We start from the raw sequence: 21726 nt of genomic DNA on the forward strand, positions 1-21726 counted from the left end.
GCAGTGATTGTCCAAATTATTTTTTCGTCAGATTATTTATTTTTTCACAACAACGAAAACCTCATGAAAGTAGATCAACCACTCACGACAAAAGAAATGAAATACTAAATTATTTCTTTCGCCAGAGTACTTCTGTTTTTGCCATAACAAATTATTTTTTTCTTATTTCATGATATTCCCTACATATTTTTAAAAAACAATATCCAAGTAGACAATCACCACAACTTCAGGGTTAATTCTGTCATTCTCTGTTTATTTCCACTGAAGCTGCTGAACACTGGCAATGCATGTACATCGTCAGAATCGAACTGCATGGAGAACTATTAGTTCATTTTGCTATTAATCTCATTCATTTATATACAGCATATATTTAGTAGTTTTCTTTATTAGTGTAAAGGCTGAATGCAAAATATAATACTAAGCGACTCTCATTTACTGTGATGTTTTAGATAATGTGGAAGAACATAACAAATCCAGTAAATAAAGTAATAATAGTAATAATTAGTGCAATGTGACCAGTGATTTAAAGTTAAAACTGCTGACCATTCAACAATGAAGGAAACCTTTCCAATGCATCCTGTGAGTTGGAAAATGATGTTCCAAAAAGCAAAGACAACACGTTAAAAAACAGCAAACAATTAGAACTTTGAAGGATCTGAGGTAAACTTGACGATTGTGTCTGTCAGCAGGCATTTCTATGGGGCAGGTCTTTATTTGATACAGCAGCTTCTCTGAATTATAGGGTTATAGAGCTTGAAGCTTGCTACATACATCTCACCCCTGTGATAGTTAAAGCTAGCAATAAATCATTATTTTTAATGTCATGCCAGGCTAACTGCAAGTGCCTTGATTGTGAGTGCCTTGGAGCGCTTGCTGGGAGTCCTTCAGGACGAGTCCGAAGCCCTGGAGTATGAGTGTGTACTGGATGCTTGTTCGAGAAGCACTGCATTTAACTACTTAAAACCTTTTGCTTGACGCAATCTCGTGGCTGACTGCCAGAAGCCTGAGATGGAAGAACATTAAGTAGCCAAAACCCAAACTAAATAGGAACAATATGTGTGTGTTTTTTTTTCTATGTAATTAATAACTTGAAAATCTAAATCTGTTAGATTGGGACTGAGATGAGTAACTGGTCTGCGCTTTTTTGTGTTTTTTTTTTAGGCAGTAGTGAGGCAGTTACAGAGCGTCTTTATATTTCTGTATTTAGTACACAATTTCAGGTCATGAAATTGGTTCTCCTGACTGTTGCAGAGCACACATATACAGTGGTTCTAGTCCTCAGAGACAAGAAAGTACAGAAGGTTTTAAACGTTTTTTTAAAACATGCCTTCAGTCTTCTACTCTTTATATAAGATATAGATTTAGACCTTTTTATTTGCTACAGGCTGATCTATTTAGTGTTACCACTTTAAACTGTTTAAAAATAATAAACCATTCTTCACAATGCACACTGTTTTTTCACTTTTTACATTTCAGCAAATATAGGAAAATAAAAGGCCATACAGATAAATAACTGTACTTAGCATGCTGATCAGTAATCTGTTTCAGACACCTGAAAGTATGAAACTTTATTCTGAAGCATATTGTTTACTGGTAATAAAGGAAACAGAAGAAGTCTAACAGGACATACATTGTAAGCTAATGATAGACATTTAATCCTTGTTTGAATCTATTACACTAACTTACCCAACGTAGCCTACATGTCCCCTGGGCACACATGTGTTGCAAAGTTATTCCTTGTTTTATTTTTTATGTTTTCTTTTAAAACTAATAATAAAACATGAATGTGCAATTTACAAATATATATTGCCATTTTATTAAAAAATAAGGGCTGCATTTTGAAGAGGAAAATCAAATAATGCATCCTTAGCAGTTTATTAACACAAGCAACTGACCCTAGGGTTCGGTTTTACTTATGGTGCTGCTATCTTAATAAAGGATTAAATACAACAACAACAGATACAAAACAAACAAACAAACAAACAATAACAGCTGTGATAAAGATAACTGGTGTGTTTATAGATTTTGAACAGGCTGCAATTCTAAATAAATGCTAAGGTTGTTACTAAGCACAATCATTCTTTTGCAAATAAATAAATAAATAAATAATGCAATCCAAACTGTTTATTCTACTTATAGAATGCAATAGTTTTAACTTCATGAGGCTGAGAAATAAAGTTTAATGCTCCCTGCATCAATACATAAATGGACCTCAAATGGCTAAAAAAAAGTTGGATGCCAAACTGCTATTAAGTTCAACATCCACAGGGCTTGTCTGGAAAGCACAGTATATTCTGAAAGCACTCTGCCAGAATTATCTTGCCTTATGTTGCTGGAAAAATGACAAAGGTACTTCTGCTACCTGTCTCTGCAAGCAATGCTGGAATCAACCAATTAGATTAGTACTCCAATCCCTACTTAAAACACCATGTACACAGACACGTGTGTTTAAGACCATTATATACATTTTAATATCTCAATTGTCGCAATGCAATACAAAGGTGATTCAATAGCAGTAATTGCTATCACACTGGGTCATGAGAAGTCAATTTTACTTTTATTATATTTCACAGATTAAACACACAAACACTACGACACAGTGTAAAGTTAATTAGCCAGCTAATGCTTTTTTTTTTTTTTTTTTACTTCTTACAGAAGTGCATTTGTGGCTTAGCAGCGTAAATTCCCATCAACAGATTAGGAATGTAATCCTTTTACCATCTTGAATATATAAAAAGGAGCACGCACAAAACATTACAATTGCTGAAACAGCAGTTTTAATTCAATTTGTCCTGGGTTTGAGAAGACTTTTAAGGGGAATTCAAAATAAGACCTTAAAAAAGGCACAGAAGGAACTAATTTAGCAGAATATGACAAAGTCATGCTGGGGGTGCTGGCTTGCATTAGTGCAGGTTTAATTAGTAAAGAGGGTCATAAAACATGGAATTGAACCAGTCGGGGTAAACAAGCTACCATTTTTGAAGTGGCTTCCCAAGCCATGCCTTTTTGAACTTCCTTAGGCAACTAAAGTTTCACTTTCTTTCAAATGTGAAACTGAATTATGTGCACATGGTAGACAACCACGATATGAACTGTGGTAGCCACAGGATTCCCCAGCCCAGACTACTGCATTCCCTTTTAATGATATACTGCTAAGTGCTCTCTAGTTTTTAAAATAGCTTTAAAATGTGTAAGCGAATTTGTAAACTATGTGCAACGCACAGACAAAATGTTGTACATTTAAAGTGAAAGGAATTGGAACATCTTTGGAGGTTTATGGGCAGGGAAAGTAATTTACAATAATAATTTGACTTTCTGAACAAATCAATTTCTTGAACATCCTCTGGTTCTAAACATTTGGGATAACAGAGCTGTACTGTATATGTTGTTATAAAATGAGACAAACATTCCAACAGAAAGTTTTTGTAAGAATATATACTTTGTCAATGTCACATAAAATAATTTGACAAAGAAGCTGTTCCAATTTAATTTTAGTGTAACTAGTGAATATAGCAGGTTTTAAACAAAGGAAGTGGAAGCTGGTGACCAAACTGAAAATGTACTGTACCATCAGAAAAACAATTTCTTAAAAAGTAGAACGCACAAGAGGAGAAGAAATCCTTGCTGTGTCTACAAACACACGTAGCAGCTCCCCCAGGATTAGTCTGATACTCCCGGGCCCTGCACTCAAACAGGTGCACCGTCACGCTTGCAAGAGGAAACCTTGGATTCATGCGTTAAACTAACTTTTGCATGGCTGTCATTCGGGTCGCCCCACAGCAGAAGGAAAAATACAAGTGTTCGGCTGCTGAGCTTGCAGGCTGTGACGTCAAAGTGCCCATCAATCAAAAATCTCCGCTCTCTTAGGGATCAGACCTTCCCATCTTTAGTTTAACAACAGCACCTGGGGCTGAGAGTTGCTCATGTTTCAGGGTGGCTAGAGATTTAGAAAACCAACAAACTGAGGTGAAACACAAACTCAGAATGACTCAAACTCAAGCAAACAACAGGAATTACAGAATAATTCACTGTCATTGTTTTCCAGTGCAGTGTAAGGGTTTGGGTCATAACATGAAATAATGCTAAATTACATACCTTCTAATAATCAGAATTACTAGTAATTGTTGTTTGGTTAACATTCCTGTTACATTATACTCCCTGGCTTAAATTATGTGTGGATTTGTCCCTTGCGTGGGTTAAACCAACTGCAGGCAATAAGGCGTAACCAAGCGATAAGAGAGAGAGAGGTCATATATTTATGGTGACCATGAACCTTTTAAAAGGTTTATTTTTCACCATTGTTAATTTTGTCAATAAATTGATGATCTTCCAGTTGATTTGCAGTACACTAAACAAAACACTTCACTCACAATGGCCTTGCAGAATTGAGATTTATTTATTTATTTATTTATTTATTTTATTTAAGCTATTCATTTATTTTTGTCAGTTTTGCTTGCCATTGACTATGCCTGTAAAAGTTAAAGTTCACAAACCTTTATAATTTCAGTTGCACTAAAGTGTGCCTTCCTTCTTTCAGTGTTTGCCAGGTGCACTGTTTTTACTTTATTTTTATTTCCATATGGAAAGTTTTTTTTTTTTTTTTTTTTTTCTTTTTTCAGGTGTCTACAAGCTGGCTACTCTACAGTGGGAGTCAAGCGGGACATCGGAAATCTGTCCAAATTAGCTCATACATTACAATATACATCATGAAAGCAAAAAATCCAAGCATTCTTGAAATACGATCCTCACTTGTAAGCGTGCTCATCATCTTCACATGAACGCTGATGAGCTACATACAGTATTATTAATAAGCCAGATGTACAGAATTACTGTCAGGCGTAGTGAAGAAGACTGGTCTCAAACAAACTCAAGCCTCCCACTGATACACATGATGGATAATGCTGAAAGAAAATAGTACGTTCAAAACATTGGACATGTTTGTATTTTACTTCCTGTGATTTTAAGTCCATATATTCCAAACCGAATTAGAGTTACCATTGTAAAAGGTATATGGTACAGCTGTCTTCCCTCTTCCACAATGTGACATTAGCCAGATAAATACACTTTTTTACAGGAAATATGTATATATTTATCAAATTATTGTATATATCACTATGCATGAATATTTAAATTTTATATTGCTGCAGAAAGCACAAAATGTTGATGTATGTACTTATTCTGTTCTTAATATATTCTTAAATTTCTTAAAATTCAGTTCTGTTAAAGATTTAATAGAAAAATACAAAATTAAAAATAATGCATGTAAATGGGGGAGGGGTGGCATATTTCACTTAAAATATATACAGGTATCATTATATACAATCGGTCTACTGAAACTCAGTCAGTCGGTCCCCTGTACTGGAAAGGTCAGAAACCACCTCTTTAATTGCTAAGTGGAATGGTTCTCTTCCTTGTGGCTGATAAGTTAATAATACTGACATCAGCAGACAACATGTACTTACTTCTCAACTACACAGCTTGCTACCACTTGTGACTTCTTTGTTTTTGTACAATTTGCATTCAATTCAATGGGCTTTCCATTCAATTCAATGGGCTGAAATACCAATTCATTACAGTGGCACCCAATGGGAAAGAGTCCTGACCCCTGTGTTTTGAAACAGGTAATTAAACATAATAATAGGGGCATGCTATAGACCGCCAAAGTCAAAACAATCTGTTATACAAAGACATTAGAAATGTGTGTAGCAAAGGAGAGGTAATACTAATAGGGGATTTCAACTTCCCCCATATAAAATGGGAAAACCCGGTGGGGATCATGACAGCCGAAATTAAAATGGTAGAAATGACAAATAACTGCTTGCTAATGCAATTTGTCAAGGCACCGACTAGAAGGGCGGCGTGCCTTGATTTTGCCTTTTCAAATAACAAAGACAGAATAACTAAAACAGAGGTCAGAGAACCATTGGCAAACTCAGATCACAACATGATTTAATTTGAAGTGCTTTTTAAAACTCCCAAAAAAGGCAATCTATGAAAGAATGAAACAGAGACTAACAGAAGTAGATTAGAGTAAAAAAGAGAAAACATCCACAGAAAAAGGATGGCTATTTGTCAAAATGTAGTACTAGTTTTAAATAACTTTAGCATATCAGAGGCAGAAGTGTTAAAGGGACTAGGAGCTCTTAAAATAAACAAATCCCCTGGGCTGGATGAGGTCTTCCCAATAGTACTCAAAAAAATGAAAGAAGTTATTTACAAACCGCTAACCAAGACCATGCAACAGTCTCTTGAGACAGGGGTTGTACCGACAGACTAGAAAATTGCAAACATAATACCGACCCACAAAAAGGGAGACAAAACCGAACCAGGTAACTACAGACCAATAAGTCTGACTTCTATTATATGTAAACTTATGGAAACTAATAAGATCCAAAATGGAAAATTACCTATATAGTAACAGGATCCTGGGAGACAGTCAACGTGTTTTTAGGAAAAGGAGATCGAGTCTAACTAACCTGCTTGATTTTGTTAAAGATACAACATCGACAATGGATAACTGCAAAGCATATGACATGGTTTATTTAGATTTTCAGAAAGTTTTTGACAAAGTTCCACATAGAAGATTAATTCCAAAACTGAACGCAGTAGGGATTCAAGGAAATGCATGCACGTGGATTAGGGAGTGGTTAACATGTAGAAAACAGAAAGTACTGATTAGAGAAGATCCCTGAAAATTGAATGAGGTAACCAGTGGAGTACCACAGGGATCAGTATTAGGTCCTCGGTTTAATTTGCAGACGACACAAAAATAGGAGGAGTGGCAAACACTGTTGCAGCAGCAAAGGTCATTCAAAATGATCTTGACAGCATTCAAAACTGGGCAGATACATGTCAAATGATATTTCATGCAGAAAAGTGTAAGGTACTGCACACAGGCAATAAACACATACGTTATAAATACCATATGGGGGATACTGAAATTGAAGAAGGAACCTATGAAAAAGATTCAGTTTTTTGTTGACTCAGAAATGTCTTCATCTAGACAATGTGGGGAACCTATAAAAGGCTTGAGTATATAGTGAAAAGTGTTGAATTTAAATCAAGGGAAGTAATGTTAAAACTGTACAATGCATTAGTAAGACCTCATTCAGAATATTGTGTTCAGTTCTGGTCACCACCCTACAAAAAGGATATTGCTGCTCAAGAAAGAGTGCAAAGAAGAGCGACCAGAATTATCCCGGGTTTGAAAGGCATGTCATATGCAGACAGGCTTAAAGAAAATTATTTATTCAATCTTGAAAACAAGGAGTACTCAGAACTCTAAAAGGTACTGACAATGTTGACCTAGGGGACTTTTTTGGCCTGAAAAAAGAAACAAGGACCAGGGGTCACAAATGGAGATTAGATAAAGCGGCATTCAAAACAGAAAATATGAGGCACTTTTTTATACAGAGAATTGTGAGGGTCTGGAATAAACTCCCCAGTAATGTTGTTGAAGCTGACACCCTGGGATCCTTCAAGAAGCTGCTTGATGAGATTCTGGGATCAATAAGCCACTAACAACCAAACAAGCAAGATGGGCTGAATGGCCTCCTCTCATTTGTAAACTTTCTTATGTTATTACATTTACGGTATAAAATATCATTCAAGGTACTGGATGGCACTTTTGACAAATGGCACGTGTCTGTCTTTCTTTTTCTCATTTTCTAGCATACAATTTGCCCAAATTTAGAGTCAAATGCCATGAAGCAGACAGAACGGGTTTTATTTTTCACTGTAATTAATACTCAGTAATGTATACCATGTATTTTATTCACCTCTACATACAAAACAACTACAGCTGGTTTCTGCCCTCTTGTCCTACTCTCTGTGCTGAATTTGAAATTGGTACTTTGGTAAATGTGATCTATTTCAATTGAAGTAAATATCTCCATTGTTTAAATCATTAAAATAAAAAACAACAACACTGAAAAGAGTGTGTGTGTCTCTTAAATGTACCTATGTCTTTAACTTTTTGAGGTCCTATGTCGGACCAGGTCCGACAATACAATTTTTCCTTTCCGGTCTGATGACGGACCCTGTCCAAATTCATCAAAAAGACATCAAGCACAGGACTCTAGTCGTTTTTTGTGCAGAAAAAGCTAAGAAAACCTTTCAATGGATGAGTGAGACTAATAGAAGCCGAAAAAAAGGCAGATCTGAGCAATACACATAGTCCCTTCGCCACAGACATAAACAAACAAGATAGTTGCTTCCGCGCTCAAATAATACCACAAAAATCTGCAGAGCTTTTTGAGAGGTTATAGTAATAAAATAATGACTTGGAACACATTATTGAGGAGTTTGGTGATAAAATGAGTGATCACTACTATGAAGAGGTATGTGATAAATACAGCGAACAAAGGGTGGGGCTGGGCTGTAGATGCATTTTTGAGTATCCTGTTGATATGCAGGGCCATTTAAATTTAAACCTGTTTTGCCACGAAAAAATACCTTCAAACAGTGCGTGTAAAATAAACAGTGTGTGTGAAAATAAATTGAACGTGACAAGTCTGACAGGTGCTGAATAAATGGACCGCTAAGCGTTAAAAGAAGGTAAAATGACAAGGCTGGTCATAATTCAATATGTAAAACGATGAGAATATTTAGATCCGCCATGGGTCAGATCAACTGAATAGACCCCAATGTGAACTATATAGGCTTTAAGACTTGGTACTGTAAGATATACCTATTGTACTTGCAGGTTCTCTGGTACAATCCGTTACTATGGACTAGTCTTGGTACGAAGCATTCCTCACTTCAGTACATATGAACCTGCAGTAGCACAGTCGTAATATATAAAGGTGCCTTTCTCTTTAATACCCATTCCACACAGTCAACAAGAGATGAAAAGTCCTTCACATAATGTATACAATACTGGACAAGCAATTACAAGTACCTGGGATGTGTAGTACATTCTTTTTGTGTACAGGATCGATTTATTTGTTTTTCAAAATGGTATTCTTTATTTGTAAAGTGATGCAAAAATAGGACAACACAATATGCTTGTGATCCAGTCATTAAAACAATTAGAAACACTGCAGACACAGCATATGAACAACTCATGCAAAACTCAGACCCCTTGCTTGATTAGTATACTGTTATCCATGAATAAACCACAATATAGGATGACTGGGCAGGTTCTCATTTTACCCCCAAAACATGCGTTCCAATTATTGCAGTGAAGCCTGGTTTGAGATTATATAGATATTATATATATATATATATATATATATATATATAATATATAATATATAGATATATAATATATAAGAGAGAGAGAGAGAGAGAGAGAGAGAGAGAGAGAGAGAGAGAGAGAGAGAGAGAGAGAGAGAGATAGATATAGATAGATATATATAAGAATAATCCCATTTACATAAATAAGAATAGTCAATAGTCACAATTAAATAAGCATAGTCCCATTGCACTCCTACCTGCAGTGACTGTACACTGTATAATAACTACTCATAAAGAAGCTAGATATTATTAATCCAATCACAAGATTTCTGTTTCCAGGAGGCTTACAGAACATTAGGATATTATCATAACTCTAATGGGTATTTATCTCCTAAAGACCCACAACCTGAACAACATATCAAAGCTGCTCGTCAGAGCCTGTAGCGCAGTTATGCCGGCCCCCGATGGCATATATAGACTGCACACCAGGGTTATAATAATAACCTAACATTAACTACCAAGTATGAAATGTGGCCATTACCTAATGCGTATGACTACCAAAGCCGTTGAAAAGCAACATTACAAGGCTAAACCAAAGGCTACCCAGTGCAATACCATTAGGAACCCCAGTAACAAGTAGCTAGGGCTAAAAAATTGAGGGAGAACTCACCTCTATGTTATGTTGCAAGGGTCGACCCTGAAGCCGCCCTTAAGGGATTTGTGGATCCACGACCTAAGTCTTTATAACCTAGTTTTTAAAAGCAGCATTGTGGGGAGTAGCCCACAATGCTGCACTGCAAATGTCAAAAAGAATAAAGCCATAAAGTTGCCATGCCCCTGAAGTAATGGGCACTGAGCTTTCTGGAGGGGGCAACTTGGCCAGCTCATAGGCAGTCTTGCATTCCTGCTATCCATTTGGACAGCCTCTGCCTAGACACGGCTTGACCATGGGACTTTGTCCCAGAGCAGAAAACAGGTACAGTACCAGTGTGGTAACCTCTTTCCCTGTTCGGCGGGTGCCGGGTCTGGAACACAGTGGGTCGCTGACCTACAGGTCTACACGGTTCACGTTACCGCAAGAAGCAGTATACAGGGATGCCCATCTGTATAACTTTTTGCAAACCCAAACAGTCCGAATGAATACAAGACTGAGGGAAGCCTGCTGTTAGACTGCTAGAACAGACTTCGGAATGGTGCTGCAAGCAGTCACCAGAATGGCAGAGAGATACTGTGGAGACGAAACGCGTAATCTCAGTCAAAGTTAAAAACTGAAAATACACATACATGAGAAAAACTCTCACAGGATACAGTAATAACAATATCACAATTCAAATAATAATACATTTGTTTAAAAAATTAAACTTTTATTTTAACTCCTACCGGAGCTAAGCAGTCTGTAAGGAGAGCACAAGTTAGCTGACAAGTTGCTTGATCCCTAGGAAGGGGCAACAGTAGCTGTTGGCTTCGTACAGTGCACAAGGCCGCTGCTGGACGTCACAATAGGTTATGTGCAAATAATTATTGTATTAATTTGTGTAATACACAATTCGCAAAATATAGAAGCAGATAAAAAAGTAACAAGTACTCATCTGTCCATGGCTCTCTTAGGTTCAGTCCTGTGAAAGGAAAATTGATGACGAGATTTGCGTGTGCAGTCCTTATATGCCCTCGGGGGCGGGCATGACTGCATCACAAGCTCTGGCGAGCAGCTTTGATATATTATTCTGGTTCTTGGTCTCTGGGAGATAAATACCCATTGGGTAATGGTTACATTTCGTACTTGATGGGGAATCACTAGTTACCCCCACTGACTGGATTTTCACATCTTTAAGTGATTTTGGGGACTGGTTATTTCCTGCCTGTCTCGGCCGTTGGCGACAGAAAATAACCCCCTCTTAAGGCATGTTGGTATGCAGTAGTATTTTATTGTTAAAAGGCATATGTGGGATGCAAACATCCATGTGGGGAGCAGCTGGGTTGAGCAGTACTTGATTAGTAGCACTTATTCATCCTCATTTCAGTAGCCTGGGAAAAATGGGTGTGCACCGCATTTTATTTGAAACCTTGATTAGAGAATAGGCGCTATTCCTAAAGCTTTAAAATAATTCCATTAAGGGTTATAATTTTTGCGAGCATCTTTGTCTAATAACACACATGGTTTAAAATGGCCATTTGTGATGATTTTTACTAACTATACTATCCATACAATTATCATGGAGATTGACAGAGGGAATAATATGATGTTTAGCCTCAGTGGTTAAAACAAATAGCACTGCTACCTAACGAAAGCTAGTTGCAAACAAGTACTGTAGATAAATTGCCTGAAACAACGTATTGAATAACTTAGGTCTGATAATACTGGTAAGGTCTGATAATACTGGTGTTAAAGTGGGGATCAGTACAGGTGTTTCCAATTTGTGAAAGCAGGTCTAAAGCAGTGGAGGCAAGGGAGGGAGTTCCTCCTCAAAATTTCAAAGTGAAAAAAAAATTCAAAATTATATATATAGAATAACAGAGGGGCTTCAGTGAGTTAAAGGAAAATAATTCCATCTAGGGTTTCTGTGACATCATAAATTATGAGACCGAAGGTCAAGTAATTTATAAACTGTCACAGAAACCAGGTGATGGAATTGTTTTCCAGTAACTCATTGAAGAGGGCCATCTATCATTTTTTTATAATATATGGATAACCTTGTGATGCTAATATTAAAGAAGACAAGGTTCAGCAGTACAGTTTTTAAATGTAGTGTTTCAGTTTTATGTCATTATCTGTTAGTGCTTCAGCTTTATTTGGATGATTGTATTTACCTTGTTTTAATTCCCATTCCTCTCCAGTTTCTCTGAGAATACAAATGTACCAGCTTTACATCATATTTTTTTTTTTTTACATACTCTCATTTTGTTGATCATTAATGAATATTTCTGTACTGTGGGTGTTGTCGAGTGATTGAAAACAAGACATTTTGTGTGGTCTCAAGGAGTCGAACGGGTCAAAGTTCAAGTATATTTTCCTCTAGAGGAACTGTCACTTTTTGATGTCACTACTGTGATGTGTGTGTGTGTGTGTGTGTATAGTGGTGACAAAGACTCGTTTGAGTCGAAACGCATCGTAGACGTGGACTTTTAAATCTCCTGCTTGTCTAAATAAAATGAAAAGAATTTTTAATCCTTGAGTTAGTGCGTATCATTAAGGAACATTATGGAGTGTGCGACCTTAACTGTCTTGATCATCTTGAGCCATGGGAAACTATTAGCTTAAGTCAAGAGACAATCACTTGTACTTTTACCTTACTGAGGTTGGCACCTTTGTATTCTGAAGCATTGTTGTGCACAAAAGGCTACATTTTGAGATTTTTATATATATATATATATATATATATATATATATATATATATATATATATATATAAAGTAATTCTGTGGATGGTGTCATGATTATTAGAATAGAATGTTCATTCCCAGAGGTTCCAAAGTTCCCAGTTTGAAGATAAACTCTCGTTCCTTTTGTTTCTGAGCAACATTTGTTCCATAGCACTGATTGATCACACAGACTGTGATAGTATGTCTGACACTAGTAGTCGTCACACACTAGATAGTATATATAAATATATATATATATATATATATATATATATATATATATATATATATATATATATATATATATATATATATTATAACATCATAATATTAAAAAAAACTAAAATATTGGTAAAATACAAGAAAAAATGAAATTTTAACCTAAACCCTAGACTAAGCAGTCCTGTAATCCTGTGTAGCTAGAAACTGTAAGATTGAACTGTGTCTAGTCTAAAAAGTGCATTTCATTTATAATGCCGAAAGTTCACATTGTAAACATTGCGATGAATAAATTAGTATGAATAAGGCCCTGTGAAAATTACAGAAATTTTCTTTAAAATTCACAGCATTGTTACGGGTAAAGTATTATATTTCGCAGAATGTGCCTGGAAATGTTCAACTAAGTGTTTCCTGTAACTGTTGGTCAGTCTCTCACATCGGTTTTGAGGAATTTTGGTCCATTCCTCCTTACAAAACTGCGTCAACTCTGTGACATTTGAGGGGTTCCTTGCATAGACAGCTCACTTCAGGTCCTGCCACAATATTTCAATGGGGTTTAGTTCCGGACTTTGACTAGGCTATTCTAAAACACAGAATTTCTTCTTCTGTGGCCATTCTTTTGTAGCTCTGCTTGTATGTTTAGGATCATTGTCTTGCTGCATGACCCACTTTCGGTTCAGCTTCAGCTCACGGATGGATGGCCTGACATTCTCCTCTAGAATCTTCTGATACAATGCAGAATTCATGGTTGTGTCAATGATGGCAAGCCATAAAAGTCCTGAGGCAGCAAAGCAGCCCCAAACCATCACACTCCCACCACCATGCTTGACGGTTGGGATGAGGTTCTTCTGTTCGAACGCAGTGTTTGGTTTTTGCCAAACATAACATTTCTCACTGAAGCCAAAAAGTTCTACCTTTGACTCGTCTGTCCAGAGAACATTGTTCCAGAAGTCTTGTGGATCATCTATGTGCTCTTTGGTGAACTTCAAATGGGCAGCAATGTTCTTTTTAGAGCAGTGGTTTCCTCCTGGCTATCCTTCCATGAACACCATTCTTGTTCAGTCTTTTTCTGATAGTTGGGTCAGGAACACTCACATTAACCAAGGTGAGAGTGGCCTGCAGATCCATTGATGTTACTCTGGGGTTATTTGTAACTTCCTTGATGATATTCTGGTTTGTTCTTGGAAAGATTTTGGTAGGACAACCATTCCTGGGTAGAGTGACTGTGGTCTTGAACTTTCTCTGTCTGACAGTGGATTGGTGGAGTCCCAAATCCTGAGAAATGGTTTTGTAATCCTTTTTAGACTGATGTGCATCAAAAACAGTTTTTCTTAGTTTAGATTTCTTTTGATCGTGGCATGATGTGTTTCCACACACCTATATGGTGAAGACCAAACTCACAAAGTTTCTGATCTTTATATAGGGTGGACCCTCTCAAACTCACTCCTGAAGATCTACCTAATATTTAAAGACCTGATTATAATTATCCCCTTAATTGAGCTGGGGTTCATTTATTTTTTCACACACCCTGAATCTTAATTACTCATTGTTTATCTAATTCATACATCATTTTGTTTCAAAAGACATGGAATTGGTTTATATAAATCCTATCGGATATTTATGGCAGCTTCAAGAAGGCTCTCATGGTAAAACTATGGAATTTCCAAAATCATGATTGGGGTTCACAAACGTTTTCTCGGCACTGTACTTGCAAGACTGTATGTTGGTGAGTGTTCGTGCCACTGTCTTTTCTTATGAACTTTAAAATGTGTGATCGATGACTCTTTATATGGTAAACTGTTTTAAACCCGTCTTTTTATGTTCCTATAACATTGTTGTCAATCAGATGTAGTTTTTGTGTGATCGCGGAGATTTATTTATATACTAAATGATTTTACACGTCAAAATGTTGTTAATCTTTAATCAAAATTAAAATGTTTCAGTAATATAATCTAATGACATGCTGCATCTATAATATTAGTATGACAAGGTTGTATTTTTACATTTTAATATTAGTATAGCTGTAACTTACAGTTTAGACGTGGCAAAACGTACGCTTACCACTGCCAGTTAAAAAAAAAAAAAAAAAAAAAAGTTTATACAGTACATTGTTTAAGTGCATTGGCATTAGCTCAAAAAAAGGTCTTTAGCTCTTGCTACAGTCCTCTCTCAACATCCTCCCATGTCAGCATGCAGGTTGCGGCTTTATATAGGGTCCGCAGGCGGCAAAGAGCAGACCTAGTTGGAACCAGGCTGGAACAGCAACAAGTTCTCTGCAGCAGGTCTGCGAGACCCAATGCTACACTGACCCCAATTAAGCACTTCCCGGCCTGGAAAGAACCTGCTTCAGACCGGTAATGAAGGGGCAAGCGGTGACGATCCGTGGGCTAGGCAAGTCCCCAGCCATTGGGGGCTGACTGGTGGGTGATGTCATGCGTTGTCCCTCTCTCTCTAAGCGTGGAGTATAGACCGAGCGGGGAAGGTACAGGGGGAACAGAGACAGGAGTGGACCTCTGGTGACAGCACACCCAGTTCCGGGCTGCTGGCCCAGGGCGGCGCCGTGAACGTGGGGCTGTAGGGGTGGAGGGACGTGAGGGGCAGCTCTCCCCCAGTTCGCCTGAACCAGCCTCGGCTCTCACTGACTAGTTGCCTAAGTAGGGAGCTTAGCGATCTGGGTGCAGCACCACTTTCCGAGCGGGGAAAGGCAACTGGACCTGGTAGACTACCTCGCCTACCTGCTCCAGGACCAAGCAAGTGCCGATCCAGGGGCTGTCAAGTTTGGGGCAGCAGCCCAGTCTGGTGTGCAGCCGATCAAATTCCTGCACTGCGCTGTGAAAGGTGAATCGGAGCAGCGGAAGCTGCATGTCCCAGTCCTTCTGGTGCATGCTAGTGGTGATAGCGAGCTGTGCACCCAAGGTCCTGTTAAAACGCTTCACCAAACCGTCGCTCTCTGGGTGCAGAGGGCTGGTACGTGTCTTCCTGATCCCTAACCGCTGGCAGACTTCAGCAAACACTCAGCTCTCGAACTTTCTACCCTGATCCGAGTACAGGTCCCGGGGTATGTCGAAGCGCGTAAAGAAGCCCTCTATTAAAATGTTAGCAACAGTAGTGGCTTCTTGGTTAGGGAGCGCGTATGCTTCGGGCTATTTGCCGAAGTAGTCCATCGCCACCAATATGTACTTGTTTCCAGACTCAGTGAATGGCAGGGGACCCAGCACATCAATGGCGACTTGTTCCATGGGAGCTCCGGACTGGTGTTGTTGTTATTTGGCCTATTACGTGGTTATCTTTCCTAATGTATTTACTCGTTTTGCTCCGAGAGGAGCTGCGGCTTTCTCCGGGAGATGAGATGCTTCAGCTTCGCTTCTGCCGCGCTCTGGCAGCAGAACCTGGAGCGAGCCCATTCCCTCTTCCCCTCGCCCGACTCGCCCTCCTTCTCGCACTTGGTTTGCTTCTGTCACTTCGAACTGAACTCCCGACCACCATTTATCCAGGCTATTTATAGTTTAAAAACTGCTAATTAAAATGATCAACGAGTGGGAATGGTACCTTTTTTTTATTTGTAAAAAAATATAGCGTTGGTTACATTGTGCTTTATGCATGGTTAATTTACGGAAAGTTACATTATAATAGTGTTACTTTGACTATATAGTGTAATTTACACTATATGTGCATTATAGAGAAATTATTGTATTTTAGTCAGATGTGTGTTGTGTCCCACACTGCCCCCCCACACCCTCCCCTATTTATAACGTGTTATAGCAAGGAAGCACTATAATACAAATAAGAAGAAGAATAATATACTAAACGACAATAACATATGCATGGTATATTAGTGGTGTATCAATGGGATGTATCTTTACTAGAGGCTTTCCTACTGTTAGATACCCCGAATTGGGGTAAAATGTTATGAAGATATGAAAAGTGTTCTCAGGCCAGAATACAATAATAAGATTTCACTGCTGCTGGGGGCTTAAGGGGACCCCAAGCCATCTGCCTTTTTTTCTGTCTCCCCATTTTTTTTGGCCACCAGCCACCACTGGTCTAAGATATACAGTACACATCTAGTGGGTATCTGAACACAGCTCGTGCTGCAGTGGCTACACTGTAGAGCAGCATTTGCAAGTGTGCCAGGTTGAAATAACTGCTGTGCTGTTTGTTGTTATAAATTTGCTTAAGAATTTAACTGTTCATAAAAACAAACTGAGATAATAACTGGTCTCCCTTCAAAGCAGGAGGCCTGCTGTGCAAACCATTAATATAAGCAACACGCAAAACACAGCACTCTAGGTATTACCTATTGTTTTAGAGTTTAAAATGTTAAATCTTGTCTTAAACTTTTAGAATGTTGCCTTAATCATTGTCAATGGAGCCCAGCACCAAGTGTACCGTGTATGCCTAATGTATTTCAAAGTAATGTATCTTAAGCCATGCAGTCCCTTACCGCTCCAAACATGATACGGAAAATGAGCCAGCGGAAAGCCCAGATGACGATGCGGGACGGTGGCGTGTTCCGAGGGACAGTCCGTAGGCTCCACAGCGGACAAAGGAAGATTCCCAGGAATCCTGTTTCCAAGAGCTGGGACTCCCAACCTGAAAAACAAAGGACATGGAAAATGATATATAACCAAATCCCAGGTAGGTGTTCGAAATAAAACCTTTGGACACCTGGTTTTGAATTTGCTGAAGTGAAATGAGTTTGGTGCTCTCATGTTAGTGCAGTATCTGCATCACAAAACAAAGTCAGGGCCAATGGTCTCTGCAGGACTGAATGGTATGAAAACTTTGGGTCAGGATCAAGGTCTCATGAAGGTGCAGTAACATTATTGAGTTGGCCATTAGCTAGAATAATACTAGGAAAAATATACAGCATTACAAGCACTTAAACTGTTAAATAGTCGTTATTGATACCAGTTAAATCAATGGTAGGTCTATGGTATATTTCACTCGCATTACCACAATGAGTCTTTTCATATGTATTGGTTTAGCAGTCATTGTCTTTGGTGATGGATTGTTTTGAAATGCTGAAGCCTCAAGCAGGTTGCTATGGTACTGTAACATGATTTGGCCTTAACATTACCCCCCTGTAATACTGTGAACCACACACATAAGTTCACTACAGCCGTATCATTTACACTCCCTTGTTACTTTGCATGAGTTAAAATCCAGTTTGTTAAAGCAGGTCAGGATATACCCATTACCATGACCTACATTTTGATACCTTCAATAACAGAACAATATCTTGAATGAGTGACATTCAAGATACTGTATAGTTAAAGCGCCAATGATGTACATTCTCTTAAACAGGTATTTGGGGGGGCTGTCGAATGGCACATCTAGTAAAGGTGCTCCGCATGGAGTGCAGGATATGCCCTATAGCCTGGAGATCACAGGTTCAAATACAGGCTATGTCACTGACGACAGTGATCGGGGGTTCGTAGGTGGGCAGTGCACAATCAGCCTAGCGGCACCCAGGTAGGGCAATCCACTGTTCACGGCGCACCAGGGACCCTTGTGGCTAATAGGGCGCCTGCAGGTCTACAGTGGAAGCATTCAGATCTGTGTTGTCCTCCGGCACTATAGGTCTGGTGGCTTTGCTGTGAATCCGCAGTGCAAAAAATGACAGATTGACAGGAACATATTTCAGAAGAAGTGTGTTTCAGCCTCCGTTTCCCGAGTCGCCAGGGGGTTGCAGCAATGAACCGGGATAAAAATAATAATTAGGCATTCCAAATTGGGAAGAAAACCAGTGTAAAAACCATTGGCAACGACTTAAAAGAAAAAAAAAAAAAAAAAAACAAACAAACAGGTATTTGGGATTATTATTAAATTAGAGAACAACTGAACCTGCTATACCAAACTAAGATCACTTGGTTACTAAATATCTTTGTATCACTGAATATGTTCTCGTCTCCTCTTTAAATATATGCATGTGATAATTTATAACATTTATTGAAAAAAAAGTTTTCCTGAAATATATGAATGAAGGATGAGGATTACTTTTATATAAATTTTAAGTTTCCAACATATCTGGTTGCAATCTCTTAATACAATACTGTGTAGACAGACATGTGCTTGCCTGTACTTATAGCTAAGGTTTATAGAAAGAGTGATTGTGTGAGCATCATTCTAGATGAACAGCCAGCCCGCAAAAATTACCACTTACTCATACACTCACAATTCAACCACATAAATACTGTACTTAGAGAACAGTTTGATCCTATATGGCAAACACAAAGTTCAAGATGAAGTTTCTTAACCTTCTTTTCTGTAACCTTGGTAACACTTATCTGTATATTCTTAACCAAGTTTGCCAAAATAAAAACATAGCAAAGTATAATGAAGCACAGTGAAAGCATGGTAAAGCACAGGCAAGCATGAGCAAAGCATGGGAAAACCAGTAAATTACTGAGCAAACTGACCCTGGTAAACTTCTACAGGGTGCTTCTAGTACTTGGCTTGTTGTCTTTGAGCCATCAGACTGCATGCGAAACAACAAGTTAGCGTGTTAAGCACTACGTAAAAGAGCCATGCTCGTCTGTATCTGTGGAAATACAGCTTTTACCTCATCTCAGTGACGGGTCACAATAAGTAATGTGCTTCACACAACACTGACTGCTATACAAATAAATATGACTTTGTTAATATATACCTGCTAGTTAAAAAAAAAAATAAGCACTGAACTTTGAAGTCTGGTCAATTATTAAACTTGCACACTCCAGCATATCATGTGGATTTCACAAAAACATATTCCAATGACAGCAAAGAGAGATGCATGCAAATAGTACTGTGCATTTCATTTTGAATTCAAAACTACCTGGTTGATTATTAATACCACTAAGGAGAAGTTACTGGGAAAAGGGAGAGCGGCTATATTTTGAATAGTCAAATTTAGACTGTTTTCACCCGATCTTATCACACCTAGTAAAACGTGCGATGAGGTGTTAATTTATCAATGCAAACTACCATGCCCTGGCATGATCTTTATCACTGCGGGTGTTTTCTGCTCAGCAACAGCGGGACACTGTACAGTCAGTCATAACAAGTTGAAATATAGCAGTGTTTATCTATGATAAAGGGGCACATTCAGTCCAAATGTAACATCCAGCAAATGCCATGGTGCTCTAGAAAAAAAGGTTACAGTTTTTAAATATCTAAAGCTGCCAAAATACTGTACATAATTATATCACATATTGTTTTAACTTTATTTTGAGTTTGAATGTCACAGCGTGGGTTGTCATAGACATGCTCAGTAGCAAACTTCCCAAATTCTTCAGGTGACTGTTCTCCCTCGATACAGGGGCTTCATGGTACTGAACCACAGCTATTCAACAAAGGGGAAAAAGTCTTCTAGGTAGTTTCCAAATTAAGTGAAGCGCAATCACTACTATTTGACAAGATTGAAAAGGTTCTTCACAAACTGGTCATTTTACTGTTTTTTTTTTTTTTGTTTACAGTACTGAAGGTCATAGGTGGGAAATTCAATGCTGTTGTACCCAGTCCTGTTGTGTGTTTTTTTTGCCCTACTGTGCACACAAACAGGCCAGAGTGCATTACAGGTTTTTAGTAATAAACATATACAGTAATACGGGAAATGTTAAAAGCCTAGAATTCAATTACATTTGATCGATATGACACAGAGAAGGGAAACACTTAAGCTATTTATAAAATGTACAATACAGTGTGCAGTGCTGACTTTAGGACACAAACAGGGTTGGCTTCAGTTGGCTTCAAAATAGTGGGTCATTTAGGGGGTTGTAATCAAAGCTTTTTGCTATGAAGGAGTTCTGTAAAACTGGTGTTTTCTTCTTCAGGGGAAATGGTGCTAATGCAAAATGTATTAGTTTATGCAAGAACAGGAGTCTTGAGTTTTCTGAAAAGTGCTGTTTTTGGAAATCAGAATATAGGTTTCTCTCTATTTACACGATCTGCAGTTAATCCAATGACAATATTCAGTTGTGCTTTTTTTTTTTGTTTTTTTAAACTGTTTTGAAATAGTAATTAATGTTGAGGAAACATTTTCCAGTAACTCTGAATTGCTGTGGGCATGTAACCAAATGGTTTAAAACAATAAAATGGAACATAGCATTAAAACAATGTGTTTAGCTCACATTCAGCATTCTGGAACGTACAGCAGTGCGATGATTTTACTAAGACACTACAGCTTTCACAGCTCAGAGAGCCCTGTCTTTCACAACAAAGTGAACTGTTTTCAGTCACTAGGCATACTTTAAAACATTAGGATTGTGTGTCAATCTGCCAGTGGCAGCTCATTTGTGCCTACCTCTTCTATTGTTTAGAGCTGATGCAGTCAGTGATAGGTGAATTGTCTGGCCCCTTTGGCAATGTGCTAGTTATGCATATCATTAGATAATGCAGATAACTACTGTCACTTACACAAGAGCGCTACTGTTGTTGAACTTTTCATATGGAAATCACACTCCCTTTCTGTGGTCAGAATCGTGGAGTCCTTCATATTTTAAATAACTGTAAAATAGAACCTCCAACAATTGTATACTATATGTTTGCCTTAACTATAACTTTCCATACAAGAATATATTGAAATAATAAATACATACATTCTTATATATAGCACATGTAAATTACTTTATAAAAGAGATTTACACAACATAAATTACCAAACTGTGTTCAAAGATATAATACATTACTATATAAAATAACCAGAGTGTGATAATATATTGTATTCTGGTGATACATTACAGAAGTTCCCCATAGTAAAAGCATAGCAAAGTGTAATAAAGTAGAGTAAAAGCATGGTAAGACAGGTAAACATTGCAAAACTCAGAGAGGTATGGTAAAGCATATTTAAAAACATAGCAACCCATGTGTAACAAGGAGACTAGGAATCTTAGCTGCAAATCTACCTCCCGCCTGCCCAAGAAGGGTGTTAGGTAAGATTGGTGTTATGCTTTCAGAGATAGCCCGACTCGATGGTACGATGGATCCGGA

General features: G+C 38.0%; 1 protein-coding gene across 2 annotated transcripts in view; it reads right to left on the bottom strand.

Moving 5' to 3' along the window:
- lmf1 (lipase maturation factor 1) overlaps nucleotides 1-21726 on the bottom strand; it is a 257503-nt gene that overhangs the window by 163387 nt on the left and 72390 nt on the right. For both annotated transcript variants that reach the window (XM_041229729.1, XM_041229730.1), the window contains exon 4: nucleotides 17201-17349. In XM_041229729.1, coding sequence (XP_041085663.1) covers nucleotides 17201-17349 — 149 coding nt within the window. The remainder of the gene's footprint in view (nucleotides 1-17200; nucleotides 17350-21726) is intronic.

The sequence above is a fragment of the Polyodon spathula genome, chromosome 26 (assembly GCF_017654505.1).
Source record: "Polyodon spathula isolate WHYD16114869_AA chromosome 26, ASM1765450v1, whole genome shotgun sequence".
In the NCBI taxonomy this organism is placed as follows: Eukaryota; Metazoa; Chordata; class Actinopteri; order Acipenseriformes; family Polyodontidae; genus Polyodon; species Polyodon spathula.